This window comes from Colius striatus, chromosome 2, assembly GCF_028858725.1.
Source record: "Colius striatus isolate bColStr4 chromosome 2, bColStr4.1.hap1, whole genome shotgun sequence".
Taxonomy (NCBI): Eukaryota; Metazoa; Chordata; class Aves; order Coliiformes; family Coliidae; genus Colius; species Colius striatus.
In genome coordinates this window covers 84,281,191-84,303,227 of record NC_084760.1, presented here as the reverse complement: position 1 = coordinate 84,303,227, position 22,037 = coordinate 84,281,191, and the positions used below count along the sequence as shown (strand labels likewise).

The following is a 22,037-nucleotide window of genomic DNA, read 5'->3' as shown; positions in this document are numbered from 1 at the left end:
TTTCTTCAATGACTTGCAACATAACATACCTAGAAGCAGCATGGCTTTGAAATCTATTTGACAAAGTTTTAAAGAGAAGTTTCATTAAGAGTTAAAAATAGGTGGAAGACAAGGCATATACACCCCAAAAAACCTTATACTGTTTGACATTTTAAAGCTACTTTAAAAAAAATAAGATTAACAAGTCACACTCCTAAATAGGGACAGACTTCAATTAGTGAAAAGTATTCAAGTCAATATAGCAATACTCATTTTACTCCTTCACAGCACCCAGCTCAGAACATTTAACACTAAACAAACACTCTGACAGTCGCATGGTACGAGAGGACATAAGGTAACTCAAATTTAGATCATTTTGAAGAGATTACAGGTCTTTGAAAGGAGAAGGGAGGCAAAAGGGAGGTTATGTTTTTGTTTCATACTTAAAACATTACCTCCCGATTACCTCCCTTGTTAATCAAAAACATTCTGTACATTCCTTCATCTTAGAAAGTAACCATTAAAGTAGACCTATCTATCTCTTAACAACAAAAAAAGAAGAAACTGAGGTAATAAGTTGTGAATCAAAGTGTTCCCTTCCAAATAAAACATCTGCAAGGGGAAAGGGGAAAAAAACCCACACTTTTAATAGAACTGTAGATAGGTAATCAAATGCCCTAGTTCAACAGGGAGTAACAAGTATGAGCACACAGATTGAAATTTGTCCTTGTAGCATTTAATCCTACTCATATTGTGCAATTCATCTCAGAACGGTCAGAGCAACCAAAGCTCTACTCCCACTAGATGGAAAATTCCACTCAGGCTTAAGTGAAACTCTTCAATAGGCCAATTTGAAATCTTACTGCTGAACTCAGTTTTGCTCAGAGAAATGCACATTTGCTTGAAAACATAGTAAATATTCATTCATCCTCTCATTGCAACAAATGAATGCCACTTCATTGTGGGTTGAAAGGGTCTGAAGAACAGTTGTGGGTTACATTCACCCTTCCTTTCTCCCTGCCACAAAAGTAGTATATCTCCTTGACAGGGATACAGCAATAGAAATATAAAAATCTCAGGTTAAAAATATGGCAATTGAATGTTATAATTGCATTCAGTTACCATATAATTACATGTATACATCAAAACAATATTACATTGAGCAATTCAAATGAATAGTTATATATACAGTTTAATGTCTTAATACATAAGGCTTTTGGCACCAGGCCTTCTCTTTCATCCTCTCCAAGTGGTTAAATCCCAACAATCTTTATTAACATCCTCTAAAGAACAATCGAATGAACAGGAAAGTATTTTATTATAGTTCATTTGCTCCCGTAGAATGGAAATTAGGAAGGGAAGTAGAAGAGAAAGTGTATGCCTGTACACCCACATATCATTTTCTGTCTGAAATACATAACAGTTTTACTCTGATCTTATACCTATATCCACAGCACTTACTGCCAAATTCCATGGAAAGCAAACATAGAAAACATCATCTTTATCTGCCACACCACTCCTCTTTAGGAGCACAGTAAAAGAATGTAGGTCCAATGATACAGGTCTCATAAATGCTTCAGGTACATTTTTTAAAGAGTTCATTCCACTTTTCTCCCCACATCTTCAAAATCTAAATAATTTAAACAATTTCAAGAGAGTAAGCTAATCATGAAGAATTATTTAGCTGGCATATGTACTTTGCCAAAGCAGTGGTCGTAAGTATAAAGACAAAACTCAAAGCTATAACCAAAAGCTTATCGAAAGTTAATCTATTATCAATGTCAAACTATGCTGAAGCTTTATACTAGAAACAAGGATTCACTGGTGTATTAACAAAGGCATAAACACACAAAACAAATACACTTTTAAACATTTCCCTAAATAGTATTTAAGATATAAATATCGCAGAAACCATTTTTAATTGTTAAATACAGTACATTTTAAAACTCTTACTACAGGTTTTTTTCTTTGAAAAAAATGGTAGCTTATTCTTTATTCTCGAAAATTAAAAAAAAACACTGTAAGAAGCTAGAGATGCATCACATCTGCTGTGAAGAGTAAGCAGACAGAGGTGTTTTCTAACATAAACAGCAGCTTAAAATAAAAATTGCAAGATCTTCTGATAACATCAACTTTATCTTGCTTCACTACTAAAGAAGCAAGATTAAGTACAGAGTCTTCTCACCATATTGCTCTGAAGCTTTCACACAGATAGCAAGACTTCCTCTCAAATACTGACTACCATAGAATCATAGAATGGTAGGGTTGGAAGGGACCTCTAGAGATCATATAGTCCAACTTCCCTGCCAAAGCAGGTCAACCTAGATCAGGTTGCACAGGAATGCATCCAAGTGGGTTTTGAAGACCTCCAGCGAAGGAGACTCCACAACCTCCCTGAGCAGTCTGGGCCAGGGCTCGCTCACCCTCAGAGTAAAATTGTTTTTCCCTATGTTTAAATGGATCTTTTTGTGTTCCAGTTTCATCCCATTACTCCTTGTCCTGTCACCAGATACAACAGAAAAGTGATACTTCACAGAAAAAAAGTGATGCTTCATTATGTTCATTCCTACTCACTCACCACAGTCCTATTCCTATATCAGTCTCCCGATCCCACATCAGTGATATATAGAATAGTAAAAATATTTGCTGAATATCTTGATGTAACCACCATATAAATGGAAGTTATATGGTATAAAAACTTGAAAAGTCATCTTAGAAATACATTAGATACAGGATAGATCCACATCTTTAGCTAGCTATAGAAGTCTCTACTTATACATATGAATTAATATGGAGATACATATTATGTCTACAAATCTATATAATACATTACAAACAATCATTCTGCAGGATTGAAAAACCCATCAAGAGTTTTGCAGAAAATCTTGAATTGCTGAAGTCAGTCAAGGTCATCAGTTTTCATCTACCTTCTCTGTGGTAGCCATCATGCTGTACAGCATTTACAGATGAAGTTTTACAAACAAGTTATAGAATGGGTTGAACGAGTTGAAACTTTCTAACGCCCCAAAACAAGCATAAACATCATAGGAAAGTACAACCAATTAATATCATATTTTTCCTTTACAAATTTAAGCTGAAGAGAAGCTTAAAAAGCAATTTGATTACAAAATCCAAAGATTCAAGAAAGAACTCACATCATATGAAAAATCACCACAAAATCACCTTACCTTATAATAAATGGGACAAAGGGTGCCATGCTGAGTGCTGAGTGCATGCCATCCATTGGAGATGGATACAGCCTTCCCAAGATTAAAAGCAAAAGGAACAGGCTTGGATGGATTTTCAACGCTTCAGCTTCACTAAATAAAAAAGTAGTAAGAAGCATTTGGTGAAAAAAAACATCCTCCTTCACGTCAGTCTTGAGATTCTTCTACACATTCTTCTTTCGCATTTCTGGTTCAAGAAGGTATGCTAGGCTGACCATTGCAAGACAGTGCAAACCCTGCTAGGATCAAACATGGCATCCAGTTCTCCTGTGCACCACTGGGGACTCCTGTATGAAGGCACTTCAGGCTGTGTTGCTTTCCCTTGCACGTATTAAGCCCAAGTCTCCTTTATTCCTAATAACAGCAAGCTGCCTGCACTTTTATGTAATATTGAAAAACCAGCACAGATAATATCTCTCTAGGAGCTCAGAAACTGAGAAAGCTGAGTTACAAAATGACAGTTTATAAGAAGTTCTTTTTTCAACTTTGGAAGGAAATGTGTATTTAGTGAATTCCAGGCTTTATTAAAGAATACTTCTTGTCATTGACATCGTGTGGCTACTACTCATCCTGTAAATGCAATCCAAATCTAAGTCAAAATGATCACTTTTTGGTTTAGCTAATGATTAATAATAAGGCACAAGCCTTAATCAGCATTGAAAAAAGCATTCAATACATTTCAGGCAGTAGCTTTTAATTTTTTTCAGTTTAAAGACTCACTAAAATTTTCCAGTGATGACACTGATGCCAGGTAAAACAGAATGCTACACAGAACATATGTGCCCTCTTTTCTTACAGCAGAGACTACAAAACATGCAACACTGGTAGAACTCCTGCTCCCAAATATCCATCTCAGTCTCATTAAACAGACAGCTGAACCTTGCCCATAAATCAGCAGTTGAACTTCCACAGTTTATATCATAGCATTTTAAGAAAAAACAAAGTCAGTACTGGTTTACTTTAAAAGTTCATGAACCTAAGGGTAACACCATCAGCGTCATCCCAAATGGTATCATCTGCATTGATCAAATTGGAGCTCTCAGACACCATTTATGGAGTCTTTAAAAAGAGATCAAGGACCTTTACCAGAGTCAGCATGTCACAGACTGGAAAGTGTTCATTTAGGGTTACATGAGGCCTATGACTCTGTATTACTTAAACATTTTAGGAAGCTTCATTCTTAAACATGAAACAGTCTTAAGACTCAGTTTCTGTCTCTCCATGAAAAATATATGTTCTTTCAGATCTGATCCTAGGAATGCAGCAATTATTTGTTACTCAACAGTATTTCATACTCGAGAGACTTACTGCAACGTGCAACACTTGCAGAACAAAAGCCTAGTAGAATCATTTCAAGAAGCACTGATGAGAAGGACAGCACTAGGATGTATGTGACACAACTCAGTTTAACCTGTTCATTGCACTTCATATTTTAAAGCTTTCTCAGACACACTCTTACCTGTTCAAAGTATTGGTTACAACCTCCAATTGCTTGAGAAGGAAAGGATAAAGACTTGGAAATCGAGAGAAAAACTCCCTTCCTGTCATTCTGCAGAAAGGAATGAAGAAGAGTTACAATCAGCATTCTGTAGAAATTAGCTGCACTCAAAATACTAGTTCACTTGTTGGATTTCTGATGCTATAGTGGAGTCTGAAGATCCATGCACACATGATGAACTCTTTTCAAACAGGAACAATGTCTCCTTTTAAAAATATGACACAGCACAGTTTACACAAGTCAAGTAACTCTGAATGTGTGCATACTAGCAGTTTGTCAGTTAAACTGGTAAGGCATTTTTGGGGAAAAAAAGGATCTTAGCCTCTTAATCACACTAAAAAGAAAACATTCATCAATTTAAATTCTGGCACCATTTTGACAACATTCTGGTTGAACAACAGAAGATGACACTTGGTTTAGTAAGGCTCATGTACTAAACAGTTCGTTAAATATATTTAATACATTCATACCAATAGATGTTCTTATTTTACTGACATTGAGAAGTGTCTTGTACTAAGAAATCACCGAAGATCTGTAAGACAGTGGCATAAGTGTCTGACCTTCCACTATCCCTCTTTACCTAGCACTGCTTCCAGCATTTGGCAGTGGTAGCATTTCCAGGACATGTTTTCACTTGTGTACATTCAAAACAGAGCAATGTACAAACACCTATTGAACTCATCCCTAGCCGGAATTAATAAGGCAGCATAGTTCAAGCCACAACAGCCAATCCATCCCAGATAAAAAGAGATAAGTAGAAATCTTCTGTACTTGTTTGTTTTACACTCTTTTGATCAGACAGAGGATGGCTTCATGGTTTATAGCAAACTATTTAGCATCATCTAAGCAAGAACTGCTTAAATGGCACACTGGGGAGGTTCTAATTAGACATATATGCTACGTAGATAAAACAGACTTCCTTTAATAACAAATAAATAAATAAAGGACCATCCATTTAGAAGAAAGCCAACTGCAGAGTTTGCTTGCCACTTAATCAACCAAGATAAATAAGTACATGTTAGCATGACTCCAGTGCAAAGCTTCCAACAAGCAGACAGATTCAAGACTAGAAAAATAACACTATGAGATGGCAACGGCCAATGTGCGTAAAAATAAGCAGACAAAAAAAAATCACGCAAGAGTAAATCAGCACATGGCAAGCATCAACACAGCGTCTTCCAGCTCTCAGCTAACATAACATGTCTTAGCCACAGAATAAACACAGCAAAACCAGATTGCTAGATGGAAGCAAATGCTCAAAGAGGTACAGGAAGCTTTCTCTAGGCATGTAAGAACAGTACAGTGAATTGCTGTAACTAAAAGCATGATCATGAATTCTGCAGTAGCTGCTACCCACAAAAATGATTTCTGTTAAAAATGTAGATGGAAGCATTCAAACTGTGAATGAATATAAATTGAAGCACTAATAGGATAGTTTAAAAACATCAATACTGATTAATCACTGGTTACTGAAGCAGAAAACACCCATGGAATTTCTTCTAACAGTTTCTTCAAAACAACTTCATTTTTTGGCACGCACATTACACGGAACACAGAAGATGTAAAGCCAGAGGCAGCACATAAGATCTAAGTAAGCATATGAAGTCAAACAACCCATCTTACCGAGTCTTCATATGTAAAACAAAGAACTTAGTATTTTAAAAAAATAGAAACCAAAGAAAGCTGTGCCACCTCCACCTCTTACCCACAGAGCACACCAAATGAAAGCAGAATTGGTGTTAAGTTTCCTACAGAATGGATGGCCACTGGTTAGAGACTAAAGAACACTATATGCAAGCATCATCCCAGACACCAAGTATTTTTAACAGATCTATTTTTAATACATTAAAAATTCAGTAGCCAAGTGTGAATCAATATTAAGAAATGGAACTGAGTATCATTACAAAGCCTTGAAATTTTTGTAATTAGTGTGGTTTCATGAATCTTTTTGACAAGGAAAGAAAACGGTGACTACTGAAGTGGGTAACTTACATAACCTCCCACTTGCTTTACTGCTCCACATGAGGGGAGAAGGCAGTCTACTCAAACCCATTAATCAGTCATATCTGCAGAACAGATGCCCAAAGGCATTTTCAGAAATAAAAAAAGAGACACAATTGTCTGAGCAGACTGGTTGTTGAGGGATGATTTTAAAGGGCCAACAGTTCAGAGAGGAAACAAGAAAGACTACACGTTAGCAGAAGTGCTGCAAGATACAAAGATGTTCTTAAAAGTACAGAGCACCAATTCAGCTGTGAATCCACTACCTGGGGATGTCAAGACCACGATATGTGCAACTGGAGAATGAGCAGAAAGTAAACAGCTAGATACAATAAAACATGGAGGTATCTGGGTGTTTTGGTTTTGATTACTGACTATGCTAGTTGCTGCTGGAAACACATACACGTCTTCAGGCACACACAAGTACTCGTGTAAAGTAACTGAGGCTGGAAGAACAGAAAAATGCAATGGTTCTGCTTTTCAAAAACATTAATGACACTAAGCCACATTTTCAGTTAATTAATTTCCTCAAAAACTATACTTTTTTTAAAAAATAAATACCAACACTTGAGGATTTGGTAATGTGTATCAGTGATATACAAACACACAAATATGAGTCAGGCTTCATAATCAATAAGCTATCCATATCTTTATGAGAAGATAAGTGCTTCACATACCTATAAGGGAATATATCAACTAAATGTGGACTAAAACAAAAAAAATCACTGCTAGCACTTTTTCATGGAATAACCTTATTCTTCCTTTTCTAAAATATCTGACAGGAGACGATAACTTTAAATGAAAAATATAGAGAAGTATCTTTCCATTAGTCACTGACACAGTTCAAACAGAGATTTCCGGCAATGTAGCAAAATGAAATCTTTAAATCCAAGATTCTGCAGATCACAGGAATTTACATTTACTTACCCTAAAAATGTTTATAAGGAGAGTAACTGGGAAGAGTCTCAGGACACTAGTATTTTTCTTTATATTGCTCCAGAGCTCATCTTTGACAGTATGTTCAACCACAAGCTCTATAATAGCATTTTCTTTTTTCCTGTTAGTAACCCAAAGCAGCACAATTTCACAATCCAGAATTTCAAATGGGATTACTGAGACCTAAACAATGGACTAGGGGAAGGTTATTTACTGGAATAGGAAGTACAGTAATGAAAAAGAAAAGTTATCAGTGGGTTGATGATTCTTACAATAAAATCCCTCTCCCCAGTGTACAATGTCATTTCAATATGTAATTAAAAAGACGCTTAATGTGAAAAGGTTGAGAGATAAACTAATGGGAATGCTTGCATCCTCCTAAATTCAGTTGTAAAAATAATTTGTAAAAGTATAAACACAGAATAATGTGGTGTATAAATACAAGATGCAATATTTACACCTCAGATACTCTGCAGCTGAATGATGTTAATGCTTTGTCATATGCAGGCAATTCTGCAGAAAAGCCAGACAACTAAATTAGAGTACAGCCTCTTCACAGAAGGTTCCATTTTGATGGCTAGAGAGAGCAGTCACATTTAGCCCTTTTCAGAAGAAAAACTGATGAAGAGTGTTTATGTAGAAAGGGAGACATACATGAGTTTCCTTCCCATTTTCACGCAGGTTTCTCACCTGAAGAGATGTTCCACTAACAGAAAGCAGTCATACAGAGGTATGCCCCATTGCATGCCATGCCGAATCAAGGGTTGTGATGACAGCAAGAAAGGTATTTCACAGAATACAGAGTTCATACAAATCAGCAAGAAGTTACCCTGAAGGCATGTGATGCTACAAAGGACAGAATTTAATTCCTAACAATAAGCATTTGGAAGACAACAGTGAATCACAGCTAAGTTACCAAAAACCACCAACTAGCTGTGAGGGAGGAAACAAGACTTAATAAGCATTTGGAAGACAACAGTGAATCACAGCTAAGTTACCAAAAACCACCAACTAGCTGTGAGGGAGGAAACAAGACTTAATGGAAAACTGACTATAAATCCACAAAACTTCGAGGAAAAGTCAAGAAGGTAGTTTAGTGTGTTGGTAATTCTTCCTTAGGAAAAATTTAAAAAACAGTTTTACTTTTCTCTGAAATAACTTAAAACTGAAGTCATTATTATACTCCTGATTGTCAGCAGTTCTTCCATTCATTCAGCACTGGCTTTTCGGCTTTAGCACTTTTCAGAGTAGAACTTGGGGTGGCTTCAAGTAAGACCATATACATAGAAGTTTTCATTTCATATGCTTAGGTTGTGAAGAAATTTAGTATCACCAAACTGAAATGGTGAAAGCTGTTGACAGTTCCAGTCATCATGTTTATTTGAGTAGCAACCTGATGCTGCATAATGCAAGGGTTAGTATCTACATTCATATAACTAGTGTAATTCTAAATAAATATGGCATCTTTGTGTGTAATGTGTGTGAATTATTAAACTGCATTTAAAAAAAATACCTTAACAATAAATCCATGGGTGTTGCAATGTTCTTTTTTAAGCCGTGCTATACGCTTCAGAGAATGCTCTAGTTTACAATTCTGCTGTGACACTGGGGCATATGTATCATTTTACTGCAACATGTGTGAAAGATTTCCTGCTTCTGTTCTTTTATTTATTTCTCAGAAGAACTGAAGGCTTTATAACCTTGTATGCTGCTTTTAATATTTGACATGTTAAAGAACATTTGCAGTACATATGTTCATATTTGAGTACAGCATTGCTGAGACTTAGAGACAACCAATCTCCTGAAAGAGCACCAGAGACCATTGCTGCCCTTGGAACATAAACACTGCTAACAACTCAGGTCAGTTGACAAATGCATAGCCACATCTGTGACAAAGGAAAAAAATAGGGATATTATTTTTAAAAAGGAAAAATAGAACTTGAATGTGAAAAAAAATACAGACTGATAGATTTAGAGAAATCAAGAAGAAGAAAGTAGTTTTCATGAAATGATGCAAGCCTTTTTTAAATTGTGTCCTGTAAAATCTGCGCTTGCTATACCAACCCTTACATCAGAATCAGTAACCATAACATGTCAGATGATCCTTTTTCTTTAAGAGCAGTAATGCAGAAACAGAATCCAATCAACGGTTTGCACTGCAAGAACAATTGTTGCTGAAATAATTTAAAAAACAGGATTGAATTTGGCAAAACTATAATTCAAAATGACAGATTTAAAAAGATAATTCACGTTTTACATACTTGCTTCTTTTGCCTTCATTAAACTATGAAAAAAGAGAGCAGCTTAACTAGACAAGTTTTTGATTGCCCATTTGTCATGTTCCTTCCCCGACCCTTATCACTTGTTAAGTAGTTAGACAATGTCTCAAAATATATGAAGTTTATTTGCCTGTTAACAAAGATATACTTCAGAAGTGTAAACTTGAAATAAATTGAAAACATTTTCTTCAACTACACAAAAAAGACCAACACAAAAATGTCTGACATTGTTTTATACTGAAATTATAGAGAAGACCAAAGGTAATTCAGATATGCTTTAATAATTAGATTAATTTTTTACTCCTTAAAGAGCACTAAATAATATGACACACTTACTAACAATAGTAAAGGCACGGGAAGTAAACAGGAAGTATAATAATAAGGTGCAGCAAAACTCCAATAATTTACCATACTCAATTCAAGGATAATTTATAACCTTGGATTTTGGAATATAGCAAGACAACATAATGCTACACAACAATAGGGAAGCAAATATGTAACATTTTAAAGTATTCAAGATTGTTGGTAGGGAGAGCAATTCAGAAACCTTTCTTCTTTCCTCACGTATGTACAGAAATGTAGGGAAAAAATAAACTTGAAAAGGAGAACAATTACAGATAAGGAAATAAGACAGAACGGAAAGAAGTGAAATGTCCAAAACTGTTAGAAAGTAGATTGTGCCAGCCTAACCCTTATCCAAGAATGGTAAGGGTATTTCTAGACAAAAGAAATAAAAAAATTCTAATCACACAAGACTCTTGAATTTTATATGAATAAATGGAACGTTTGAAATCTGCAAATTCATTACCCCAAATCTGCTTCAGTGAAAGTGCAGAGCAGCTCCAGCTCAGAGCAGAGATCCAGTTCTCATATGCTTCCTTCACAGCTGAAGAAACCTATGGGCTTTCTGTGTGACAGAGAAAATGCTGGAAGCAAACAACATTCTGCAGTGTAGTCTGAGGAAACATCTACACAAGGTCCATGGTGAAACTACAGTTTTGGTTTAATAGATTAAAGTCTACTGTAATCTCTACAAGTGACAGTAAAACATGGACATGGTGCAATTAGGATATGTTATTAGGTAAAATGGGTAAGTTAGAGAAGGAACAAGACCTTCAAAAAGACCCAGAAATAACATGTTTCAAGTCTGTTATTGGTGGACCTAATCCATTGTTGGGACCAATATTATAACCAGCATAATTGAGGATCACAGTAAAAGAGTTAGGAAGGTGCCAGTGAAAATCCACCAATGAAACAAAAGTTACGAAGCATTGTCTGTAGAGAGGGAAGATTAAAGCACTATAAATCAAAACTAGGTATCTTGAGGAGCCAAATACTAGAAGGACATGAAATTAATAACAGATAAAAAGACTGTATGTATGAGAACTAATTAAAAATGTGCTACAACTTAGGAGGTCATCAGCTGGAAATAGCAAAAGTATCCATGCACCTTAGTTGGTACTCTGGATTCCCCATCAAAAGGGCAAAAGGTAAATGTGATTCTGTAACACATCAACCTTGATACAGTTAGTACGGACAAGGAAGGGCTAATGCCACTTTCCAACAATCAGGTAGGACGTAGTTGGAATAAATTGCTGGTACAGTTAGTACGGACAAGGAAGGGCTAATGCCACTTTCCAACAATCAGGTAGGACGTAGTTGGAATAAATTGGAGCTAACTTCCAGCAAAGACATGCCAGAAAAAAAGATGTACACATGACCAAGGGAATAGAAAGAAAATTTGCTGAGTGGAGATTTTAAAACTTCTTTTATTTGGCAAAATGAACACACATGGGATATACGACTGGCATCTGCAAACACCTCAAGGGAAGTATCAAGAGGGAAAAATAATTATTTAAAATAAAGGACAATGTTGGTATAAGAACAAATGAGTATTCAATAGTCATGAATAAATATATGCATTGGAAGTTAAGTTTCTAATGATCAAAGTAGCAAAATTCGTGAGGAATTTTACTTGGGAAGGTGGCATTCAGGGAGTCTTCCTACAGAAATGGAGGGAAAAGACAAACTGTTTTTAAGATGCAACCCAGTCAGGTTTTTTACAAGGAACAGCATAGCAAACTTGATTATGAAAATAAGTGAGTCAATATACCAGTAGGAACCCTTACTACCATGTGTTTCTGTGACATGCTCATCCTCATGGAAATTCCACCTCTTTCTTAAACACATACAGTTCAACTTGTGCTGAAATGTTGCTGATAAGAATTACATGAAGGTTAACAATCAGCAATTTTCAAGTCTCATCCTTGATGCCATCATCAGACTGCGACTGGATGTAAGCTGATTCTAATGTACACACCAGATGAGAATGAAAAAAATTTTAAAAAATTTTAAAAAACCTTACTTGTATTTCACTCTTTTTTAAGCAAAACGGAACTCCACAGTATGTTTCTGAAAGGGTAAATGACCATCTCACACTTTCTTAAAAAACACCAAGTGCACGAGAACAAAAAACAAAACTCCAGAAGTATTTGAGGTTTCACTCGAATTGAGAAAAGAGAACCAGAATCTTAAATTCATCCTAATCTGTAAATTCCAGAACAAGCACCATAACTGGAGTTTTGGAAGAGTGTGTACACACTATTGAAAGGCTCCAACTTGCCAGGTTTCAGAGTTTCACGTCTATAAAGAAGTAACTGACAGAGAAATCAACTTAAACAAACTTGCCCATAAATGCAAAGAAAATCAAACAGTCTGGTGAGCACCAAAATAGCAGAAACTAACAGATTTGTGACAACTGATAAAATAATTCTCATCATTTTAACAGATTCAGATTCTTTCAGTTTCTCATTTGGAGGCTGAGTGAGTACAGCCTGGATGAACAAATACATTGGGGCTGAACCACCAGGCTCAAAAGGTGTAAGTAGTTCAGTGTTTGGTTGTTGGCTGGTAACCAGTGAGATGCATTACAGGTCAATTTCAGGGGCCCTACATCCCTCAACTTTATCATCAACACACTGGTCAGTAAGACAGAAAGTGCCCTTTGCAGATCTGTGGACAACACTGAATTAGGGGGAATGGATGAAACATCAAACGGTAGAAGTTCAGTCTAGACAGACCTCAAGAAACTTGAGGCTTGGGCCAACAGAAACCCCATGCAGTTCAACAAGGAGAAACATAGAATTTTGCACCTCGGCTGAATAACCCTAAGTATCAGCACAGGCTAAAAACCAACCAGCTCAGAAACAGCCCCACGGGAAAGAACCAAGGGGTCACAGTGGATGCCAAGCTAGTATCAGTCAACGACACATCCTCACTGCAAACCAGGAAACCACACACTGGACTATGTTCATTAGGATGAATGAGGCAAGAGATCAGGGAAGTCATTATCCTCCTCTAATTGGCACAGGGAGGCTGTACCTGGAATCCTCCAGACAGTTTTGGGTTGCCGGGTTCAGAAACTATTAGAACAAACAGGAGAGGGTCCAGCAAACAGCTGCTCAAATGGACAGGGCCTAGAGTACCTGCCCTACGAGAAGAAGTTGAAGGAGTCAGGTTTGTTCTCTTTGACAAGGAGGAGGTCCGGGAGAGACTTAATATCAGCCTACAACCACTGGAAGCAATCAAAAATTAGAGAGCTAAACTACTTCTAGTAGTTGCAGATGGTACAAAAAGGGTCAATGGTCACAAATCATAGCTGGGGAGTTTTAAATTGAGCAACAGGGAACAAGGGGAATGAAGCATTGGAATATGTTACTCAGAGTGGTTATGAAATCTCCATCCTTGGAGGTTTAACTCATCCAAAGCCACTGCTGATCTGATCTAGTGTTGCTAACAGTTACACGAAAGTGGTATCAAGAGATCCCTTTACAGTTCCTATGATTCCACTTAGCTATTTCACACACCAGCACCATAGTTTTAACCTGGTCTTCTTAACAGATTAGTATTTTTCTTTTCATCTTGTATTTGTTGAACATCACTAGCTACTGCAATCACAGTAAACAATGGCTCCTGTCAACAACAAAAAACATCTTGATATTTACCCATTTTGTAGTAAGTTACTAAATTAGCCTTCAGTTTAGCACATAGCAGAATTTTTGCCACAATGTACACAAGTATTTAAAATACTATATTGATGTGAAATAAAACTAACCACTTAAAATTTTGTTTCATTCATAAACAGTATTGATTTATACAGTGCTCTTGATTAACACACCAGAAGGCTGTGCTGCCATTCAACGAGACCTGGACAGGCTGGAGGGTTGGGCAGGGAGAAATCTAATGAAATTCAACAAGGGCAAGTATAGTCTTGCATCTGGGAAAGAATAACCCCATGTACTAGTACAGGCTGGGGAATGAACTAGAGAGTAGTGTAGGGGAAACGGACCTGGGGGTCCTGGTGGACACCAGGATGACCACGAGCCAGCAATGTGCCCTCGTGGCCAAGAAGGCCAGTGCCATCCTGGGGTGCCTTAGAAGGGCTGTGGGCAGTAGGTTGAGAGAGGTTCTCCTCCTCCTCTACTCTGCCCTCATCAGACTGCATCTGGAATACTGTGTCCAGTCCTGGGCCCCTCAGTTCAAGGACAGGGAGATGTTGGAGAGAGTGCAGTGCAGGGCCCCCAAGATGATGAAGGGAGTGGAGCATCTCCCTTCCGATGAAAGGCTGAGGGAGCTGGGGCTCTTTAGCTTGGAGGAGTCTGAGGGGTGATCTCATTAATGTTTACAAATACATTAAGGGTGGGTGTCAGGAGGATGGAGCCAGGCTCTTCTGAATCATGTCCAACAATAGTACAAGGGACAATGGGTACAAGCTGGAACATAAGAGGTTCCAAAGAATCACAAGGAGAAACAACTTCACTGTGAGGTTGACAGAGCATTGGAACAGGCTGAAGTCTTCTTCTCTGGAGACATTCAAAACCCACCTGGATGAGTTCCTGTGTGACCCACTCTAGGTGGTCCTGCTCTGGCAGGGGGGTTGGACTAGATGATCTTTAAAGGTCCATTCCAATCCTTAAGATTCTGTGTTTCTGTGACTAGCAGCCCCTCTAGATGACAACCAGAGAATTATCACCATTCTTACTAATAGACAGAGACAACAGTAACCATTAAGTTCCTTTAGAAATGAAGATTACACATAAACTTTAAGAGTTTCAGATAATTTTGTTTTAAAGGACATACCTAAGAATTAAAATCCTGAAATCACATTCTGTCTCAAGACTCAAGACAAGATGCCTTCATACAAGCATTTCACATGCATAAGAGAATTTTAGCACTCTCACAGAAGACAAAATGACCACATAATTTTGGGAGGAGGCTTGAAAAACACAATGAAGCCTCAAAAAATTCAATTGTAAAAAACCTAGTGCTATACATCAGCTAATAAACCCAAGAGAAAGGATTTAAAACATTATTGCACACTTGTTTTTCTAACCTAACGTGATACAGGACACCTCTTCAGTGACAAGAAGGGACAACTTTTCTATAACCACAGCAAGTTAGTTACAAGAAACAATTCAGATTTAACTTCTACTCCACATTAAATGAAAAACGCAATAAAGGGGAAAGAAGAATCATTATATAGATGTTGGGTTCCCACCTTCAATAAAGACATGGTGACTTTGCACCTTCAATAAATCTAACATTTGTTTTGTTAGGAATTAGAAAATACTTAAATCCCAGAAGAGTAAGCAGAATAGTTTAAGCTCACTGACTTGAAAAAGCATTCTTTTATGTTACACAGCCCTAAAATAAATACTTAAAAGGAACTAAGAATATGCCACTATATCTTGATTTTAATTTTCCTCCAGATAGAAGTGCTAGAGTAAACATTCTTACTAGTTTACGTTGCTGTGTTTTTATGAGGTTAATAACTGAACTGTCAATCAAGGCTTGTATAAATACAGTAGTTAAATACCTTCTGCTTTAGAAGTACTTTTATTTACAAGAGAGCTAGCCAAGATTTCCAAAGGACTGCATGGTCTGGTTTGCTTTGATCTCTTTTAAGTACAAGTTTCATTATACCTCTTGTTTTGCTACTTATTATACCCTTTGTGTAATCAGGTAAAGAAAGAGCACCTGCATAAAACAAATACTTCAGGAAAAGTGTGACTTAGAGGAATAATTACGCAACACTCTGTTCACTAAAATAGCTTGTGAAGTCCTTTTCCAAGAGCACTTTTTTCTGCTATGCTATCAAGAGAGGTAAGCATACAATGGGCTCAACACTTGATTCTGATACACATATACTAATGTGTCTGTATATAAGCATGTATAGAAAACTACATATACAACATAGTTTAAAACAAATATAATATATAATATACATATAATATATAAAATAATTCCTTTTAGCAAACTTGTTTTAGAAAGATGATTTGTGTACACGCATAAGTGTGCACATGTGGATGTACACACACATGTATGTTTATGTACACATACAGAAAGTCTCCAAGAACTCTGTTCACTTACTGCCTATATAACTATTATCTTTAATTTCTTGCTACAAATTTAGCATTGCGTGTTTTACCTCTAAATAAGCCACATGCTTTCTGTCTGGGAGTGTTCTGTAAAGTGTAACTGCTTTTTACTTAGGATGGTGAAGTTAATGAATAAGGGAAGTGTACATTATGCATGCAACAAAGAATAATTACATCATTTCATACTGATGAACACTTTTATCGCTATAGCAGAAACTACATTATTTATTCATGTGGTTAGGTTTCCAGTAATTTTTGTTTCATTTAATGCATTTTACTCATTTAGTAGAAACAAACATTAACAGTGCAACTCCATTTTAATTAAAATAAATGAATGGACTGAAGTTACCTCAGGCTAGCACATGTATTTTTAGGATGTTTCTCTGTGGGTCAGATTTCCTTCAGGTCACTCAAGGTGGTGACTGTCCCCTTGTATCCAGTGCTGGTGAGGCCACATCTTGGAATACTGTGGGCCTCTCACAAGGACAGGGAGGTGCTGGAGTGTGTCCAGAGATGGGCAACAAAGCTAGTGAAGGGTCTAGAGAACAAATTTTATGAGTAGTGACTGAGAGAGCTGGGGATGTTTAGCCTAGAGAAGAGAAGGCTAAAAGGAGACATGACCAGTCTCTACAACTACCTGAAGGGGAGCTGTAGAGAGGTGGAGGTTGGTCTCTTTCCTCCAGTAAGGAAAGATAGGACACAACGAAATGGGCTCAAGTTGCACCAAGACAGGTTTAGATTGGACATTAGGAAGAACTTTTTCACTGAGAGGGTTATTAAGCATAGGAACAGGCTGCCACCATCCCTAGAGATATTCAAAAGACATACAGATGAGGTGCTGAGGGATATGGTTTAGTTTAGTGATGGGCCTGGCAGTGTGAGGTTAGTGGTTGGACTTGATGACCTTAAAGATCTTTTCCAACCATAACGATTCTATGATTTTCTAGTTCTGACTTAAGACAGCATATTATAAAGATCCTCCCTCTTCAGAAGATCACAGATACATGTTTCCACACCAGTGCTTTCAGTGTGTGTTCAGGCCCCAAAGATTTGGCTGCAACTTATGTGGGTTAATGTTTTTCTGATTTTGTATATACAAGACCAAATCTTGAAGTAAAAATGGTTCTGTAGATTTTAGGCATTTCAGATAGATATACATATTATGTTCACAAAATCAGCACAAATCATATAGATGCAGAGCATCTTCAACCTCTAAGAAAACAGTCCATATTTTCTGCTACAAAGGATTTTACATAGTTTTAGATTAGACTTGTAAAACACATACACTGACTGAAGTAGTAACGTAGAAGAAACAGATTTCTTTAGGAGCTTGTTTTCAATTTGTCTCTGTTTCTGTACAAAACTTTAAGAAATTTTAAGAAATTTTAATTCCAATTTACCTAATCATCATTATTCCTGTCATAAGGCACTTTGAATAGGAAGCCAGTTCAAAATTATGTTTAAACAAGCATATTGTTTTTTGAACTATTAATCAGTAAAAGCTGTAACAGTTATCTGAGTCAGCTTGAACTTTTGCATGTTTTCTTGAGACAGTTCTGAGATTAAGTCTTCTAAATCTGTCAAAGTCAATTAAAAAAAGAGCCTGAGCATTAAAAACAAAACTTCAGCAAAATAAATGTGGCCTATTTTTGGCAGACAGAAAAGGGAGGTGGTTGTTTTTTTTAACAAAAACGATTCTCTCCCAAGACAATGAACTGCACCAAGTCTTGAATAACTACTTCACAAGCATTCACTGGAACAGACATTTCAATGGCTCAGTCATCTCATGAAACCCCCCTGTCATTGACCCAATATTTTATCTGAAAAGTCGCAAAAGACCAAGGATGCCAGAGAAAATCCACTAGGGAATCACTAATGTGATCGAAGATAAAGCAATCCCAATCCTTCCCTCCATAGCAAGAGGTACAGGACTCACAGTTCAGTTTTGGGAATCCAGTCATACTTGTACTTCCCAGATGAAGCAGGCACAAGAGGCTCAGCACTCTGCTGCCTCAACTGCTGTCTTTCCCACAGACCCACTGCTGTACCTCAGCTGTTACAATTTGCTAGTGGTGTGTCTCCAAGCCAGCACTGAGCGTTTACAGGCCAGTCAATCTGAGTTATCACCTCTAGTGAAACTCTCCTAAGGGCTACCTGATTTTATAACCCTGATGAGCCACTACAGCGTGACCACATTAGTGCCATCAAAGCTTCTTTCAACTTATCCCAAAACAGTACCAGCCACTCTTCTGTGGGCAACACAGACTCATCTCAGAAGTCCAATAAGAGCCAGGTATGATGCACTAGAAATGTCTAATAAAAGTTGCTTTAAAGAATGAAAAAATATCATTGATGTAAGTCCGATTTTTCAGCTGTTAAGTTAGAAATAATGGAAGTATTAGAGTGTTAGATGCAGAACATTCAACAGAAAGCATGAACTTCAGATGTATTTTGTGAACTTTAGGCTACAACTCTAGAGTGGCTTAGTGAAACAGAATACCAAATTCATATAATTTAGGGGTAACATTATGAAAAGAGAGGTTTGCATCAGAATATGAAATTTATAGTGTTTTTCTCTAACCCGTCATAGTGTAAAATTCAACTATTTATGGTCTTAAAAGCATTATTTGCACAAAACCTTAATGTTAAAGAAAAAAACTACAGGTTAATTTGGGAGGAAAAAAAAATCAACTTCATGTCTTTAAAAGTTAATTTGGTTTGACTCAGTGACATTCAAGAGTGCAAGCGACCAATTACTAAGAAGTGCTGAACACTCAACTTGCAATAAAAACAAAGAAAGCAGAGGACAGTTGCCTATGTTGACTGTCCCACAGTCAGTAACGCATCTTCAAAACCTGTTCATATCTACATAGTTTTCATCTTAGTATAAGTAGAAAGATAAGTTTCTCTCTTCAAGTGTTTGAAATTTTTGATAGTCAACATTTACTGACAGCTATCAGTGATAATAAAGACTTTAAGAAATACTGTGCTACAAGTTGTTCCTTTCTTTACAAATACATCTAAGCCAACATTGAAAACATGGCAGTATTCATACTCAATTCCCTAATAGCATGAACTCCATAGAATATGTGTGTTGACACCTCAGGTTTTTTTCTGTATATCCATTTTCCCTTGACTAGAAGCTGGATTCATAGGAGATTCTCCTCTCCCAAAATGAAAATATGTACATTTATATACTCATTATTTCATGTAAAAATCACCAGTAAAAATTACTCCTCTATCAAGTTAAGAAGATAAGGGAATTCTTCATATCTCTCATCCTCTACCTGAGGTCACTGATTATTCTTTCTGAGGATGTTGCAACACTTATATTCCAACTCAAAAAATGACATTTTCAGATAAACCAGGATAACTCTTTTTTACTACTCTAAAGACTAAAGCTTTTTCTAAGTCCAATGGCCAGTTGCCTCAAAAGCAATTTCTGATCATGCACATCCTTTGAAGAAAAAAGATAAAAGCCAGAAATATCAGGTATTTGATGAGATGAGACTTATCTAGTAATAAGCAAGAGCAGCTTTAATTAGAATTGGACTACAGACCAAAGAGGTCTCAGATATATGCATATGTGTGTGTGTATAGCATTGGAGTACAAACTACTGCTCTGTACTCTGCTATTCTATATACATATATACAGTGTATGTATAGACATACATATGTATATATACAAACGTATTTAATTGTATCTTAGAATTTACGTGAAAGTATCACTATTTCTACTCTAGCTCATTTGTGCAGAAGACAATTTCTTTATGATGAGAAATTTAATTACATTTAAAAATAAATTTCAATAAACTTTACACCTAAGATATTTCAACTTTAATGTTGCATTAACTGTCACAATATATATTCCATTTTCTTTTTGTAATCTCCTCATCTCAAGACATCCTAATTTTTCATGTGATGAATACTGGAGCCTACAATCAACTAGAGCAAACATTTACCTTAGATGATTTGCAAGCTGTAGCAACACTAATAGGAAAAAAAAAAGGTCCATGAAAAACCCAGAATTATTAAGCACACATTGAAACCCAGCTTCTTGAAGAGTGTATGGCTCAGCAAATCTACACTGTAAACCTGTTGCACAAGAAAACTGGAAGTAACTATTTAATCAAAACATGAGAGGCAAAAAACTCAGTGACCTACAAAACTCACCATCAAGTGTAGTACTCAGGTCTTCAGCATGTCCCTCAGAGTGCTGCTTCCAGAGCAGTGGGAGGACATGCCTGGGGGCCGGGGCCATGATAGACACCTCTCCAGAGCCACTCCTCTGACCTTTCTGTGGTTAGAATTTCAAAGTCTGTGGATTTGAAATTATCTTAACAATTACAAAAATCTATTCCCAAATCAAGTATTTAAAACCAAAACTAATGCCCTCTACAAGTAAGTGTTAACAGGACCCTTTGTAAAATGTCAATTATTTGTAATTCAGCATATCATTTAGCCAAATATATACACACACATGCACACACACACACATATATATATATAGACATAAACACATAGACTGTATCAAAACTTCTGTTGATGCTCTTTCTCATAGAGAACCCAAGGAAAATGTATTTGTTTCTAACTTTCTTTTCACTAGAAAGCACAACCTGTATAGTTGCAGAGACCACTGTGAACCATCTTCACACAACTTCTATCTCTTCTGCTTGCAAGAGCTGCACACAGTTGTTATTTCCCAACTATTAATTTTCCAATTTATTATTTCTTTGCCCATGCTAAAATTACAAAGAGGCATGAACATTTAATTAAAACAGACTATGATTGCATGTCCTAAAGAGTAATCCCTTTAAGTTTCAGTGAACTCTTAAGAATGAAGTTTGGCATCTGCCAAGAGTTCCTGCTCAAGAAACCTGTCCTTCAGGGCCCCAGTTCTCCACTCCCTCCTTGTGCCAATGTGCCTATTGAAGCAAATACAGCAAAGCCTCACCAACAATGAAATCAGCAAAAACAAGCAGCAGGAGCTATGAATCTAGATAGCAGTTTCCTCAACCCATGTCTCCTCCAACTGCAGACCAAGTTTTCAGAGAACAGATCTTCTCTAGCATAATCCACTGTTCCCTGACAGTTCTGGCTGACCTTCTGAATGGCCTTTCAAAGCTCACAAAGCCCAACTCAACATGCTTTCTTGTCTCTGCTGTCCAGTAGGGATGGAGACTGAAGATGTAACTTAACATGCCTATCAGCAGAGTTAGACAACCCTTCACTCTCTTTCCGAGGGAGCAAAGGGGTCCTTTCAGACAGTTGTCCTACTGCAAATATCAAAATAACACAGGAAAGTTTGGAGTTCAAAAAAAAAAAAACCCCACAAAAAAACAAGAAAAACAAAAACCCTACAGAAATCAAAACAAAAACCCAAACTCATCGTTCTCAAACCCACAAGTTAAACCAGGTTACTGACATGGGTTATAGTTCATTCACTCATTCAGTTGAATACTTCACAACTGAACAAGACCATCAAACTCTTCACCACTGCGCTGTCACTACCTAACACTCCATCTGCAATGGCAATTAGAATGCACAAAATTAACAAAAATGGAACTTCACATCAGCAGACTAAAAGCAGCAAAAGACACAAGTGTGTAATTTTTGTATAAAGTATGCTACATGTGAATTTTTAGCAGAGATACAAGAAAAAAGGGGAAACGGAACACAC

At 36.8% G+C, this 22,037-nt stretch overlaps 1 protein-coding gene across 2 annotated transcripts in view; it reads right to left on the bottom strand.

Moving 5' to 3' along the window:
* THADA (THADA armadillo repeat containing) overlaps positions 1–22,037 on the bottom strand; it is a 167,090-nt gene that overhangs the window by 101,625 nt on the left and 43,428 nt on the right. For both annotated transcript variants that reach the window (XM_061991338.1, XM_061991337.1), the window contains 2 exons: positions 4,666–4,755; positions 3,168–3,299 (listed from right to left, as the gene is read on the bottom strand). In XM_061991338.1, the coding sequence (XP_061847322.1) occupies positions 3,168–3,299; positions 4,666–4,755 (222 nt within the window). The remainder of the gene's footprint in view (positions 1–3,167; positions 3,300–4,665; positions 4,756–22,037) is intronic.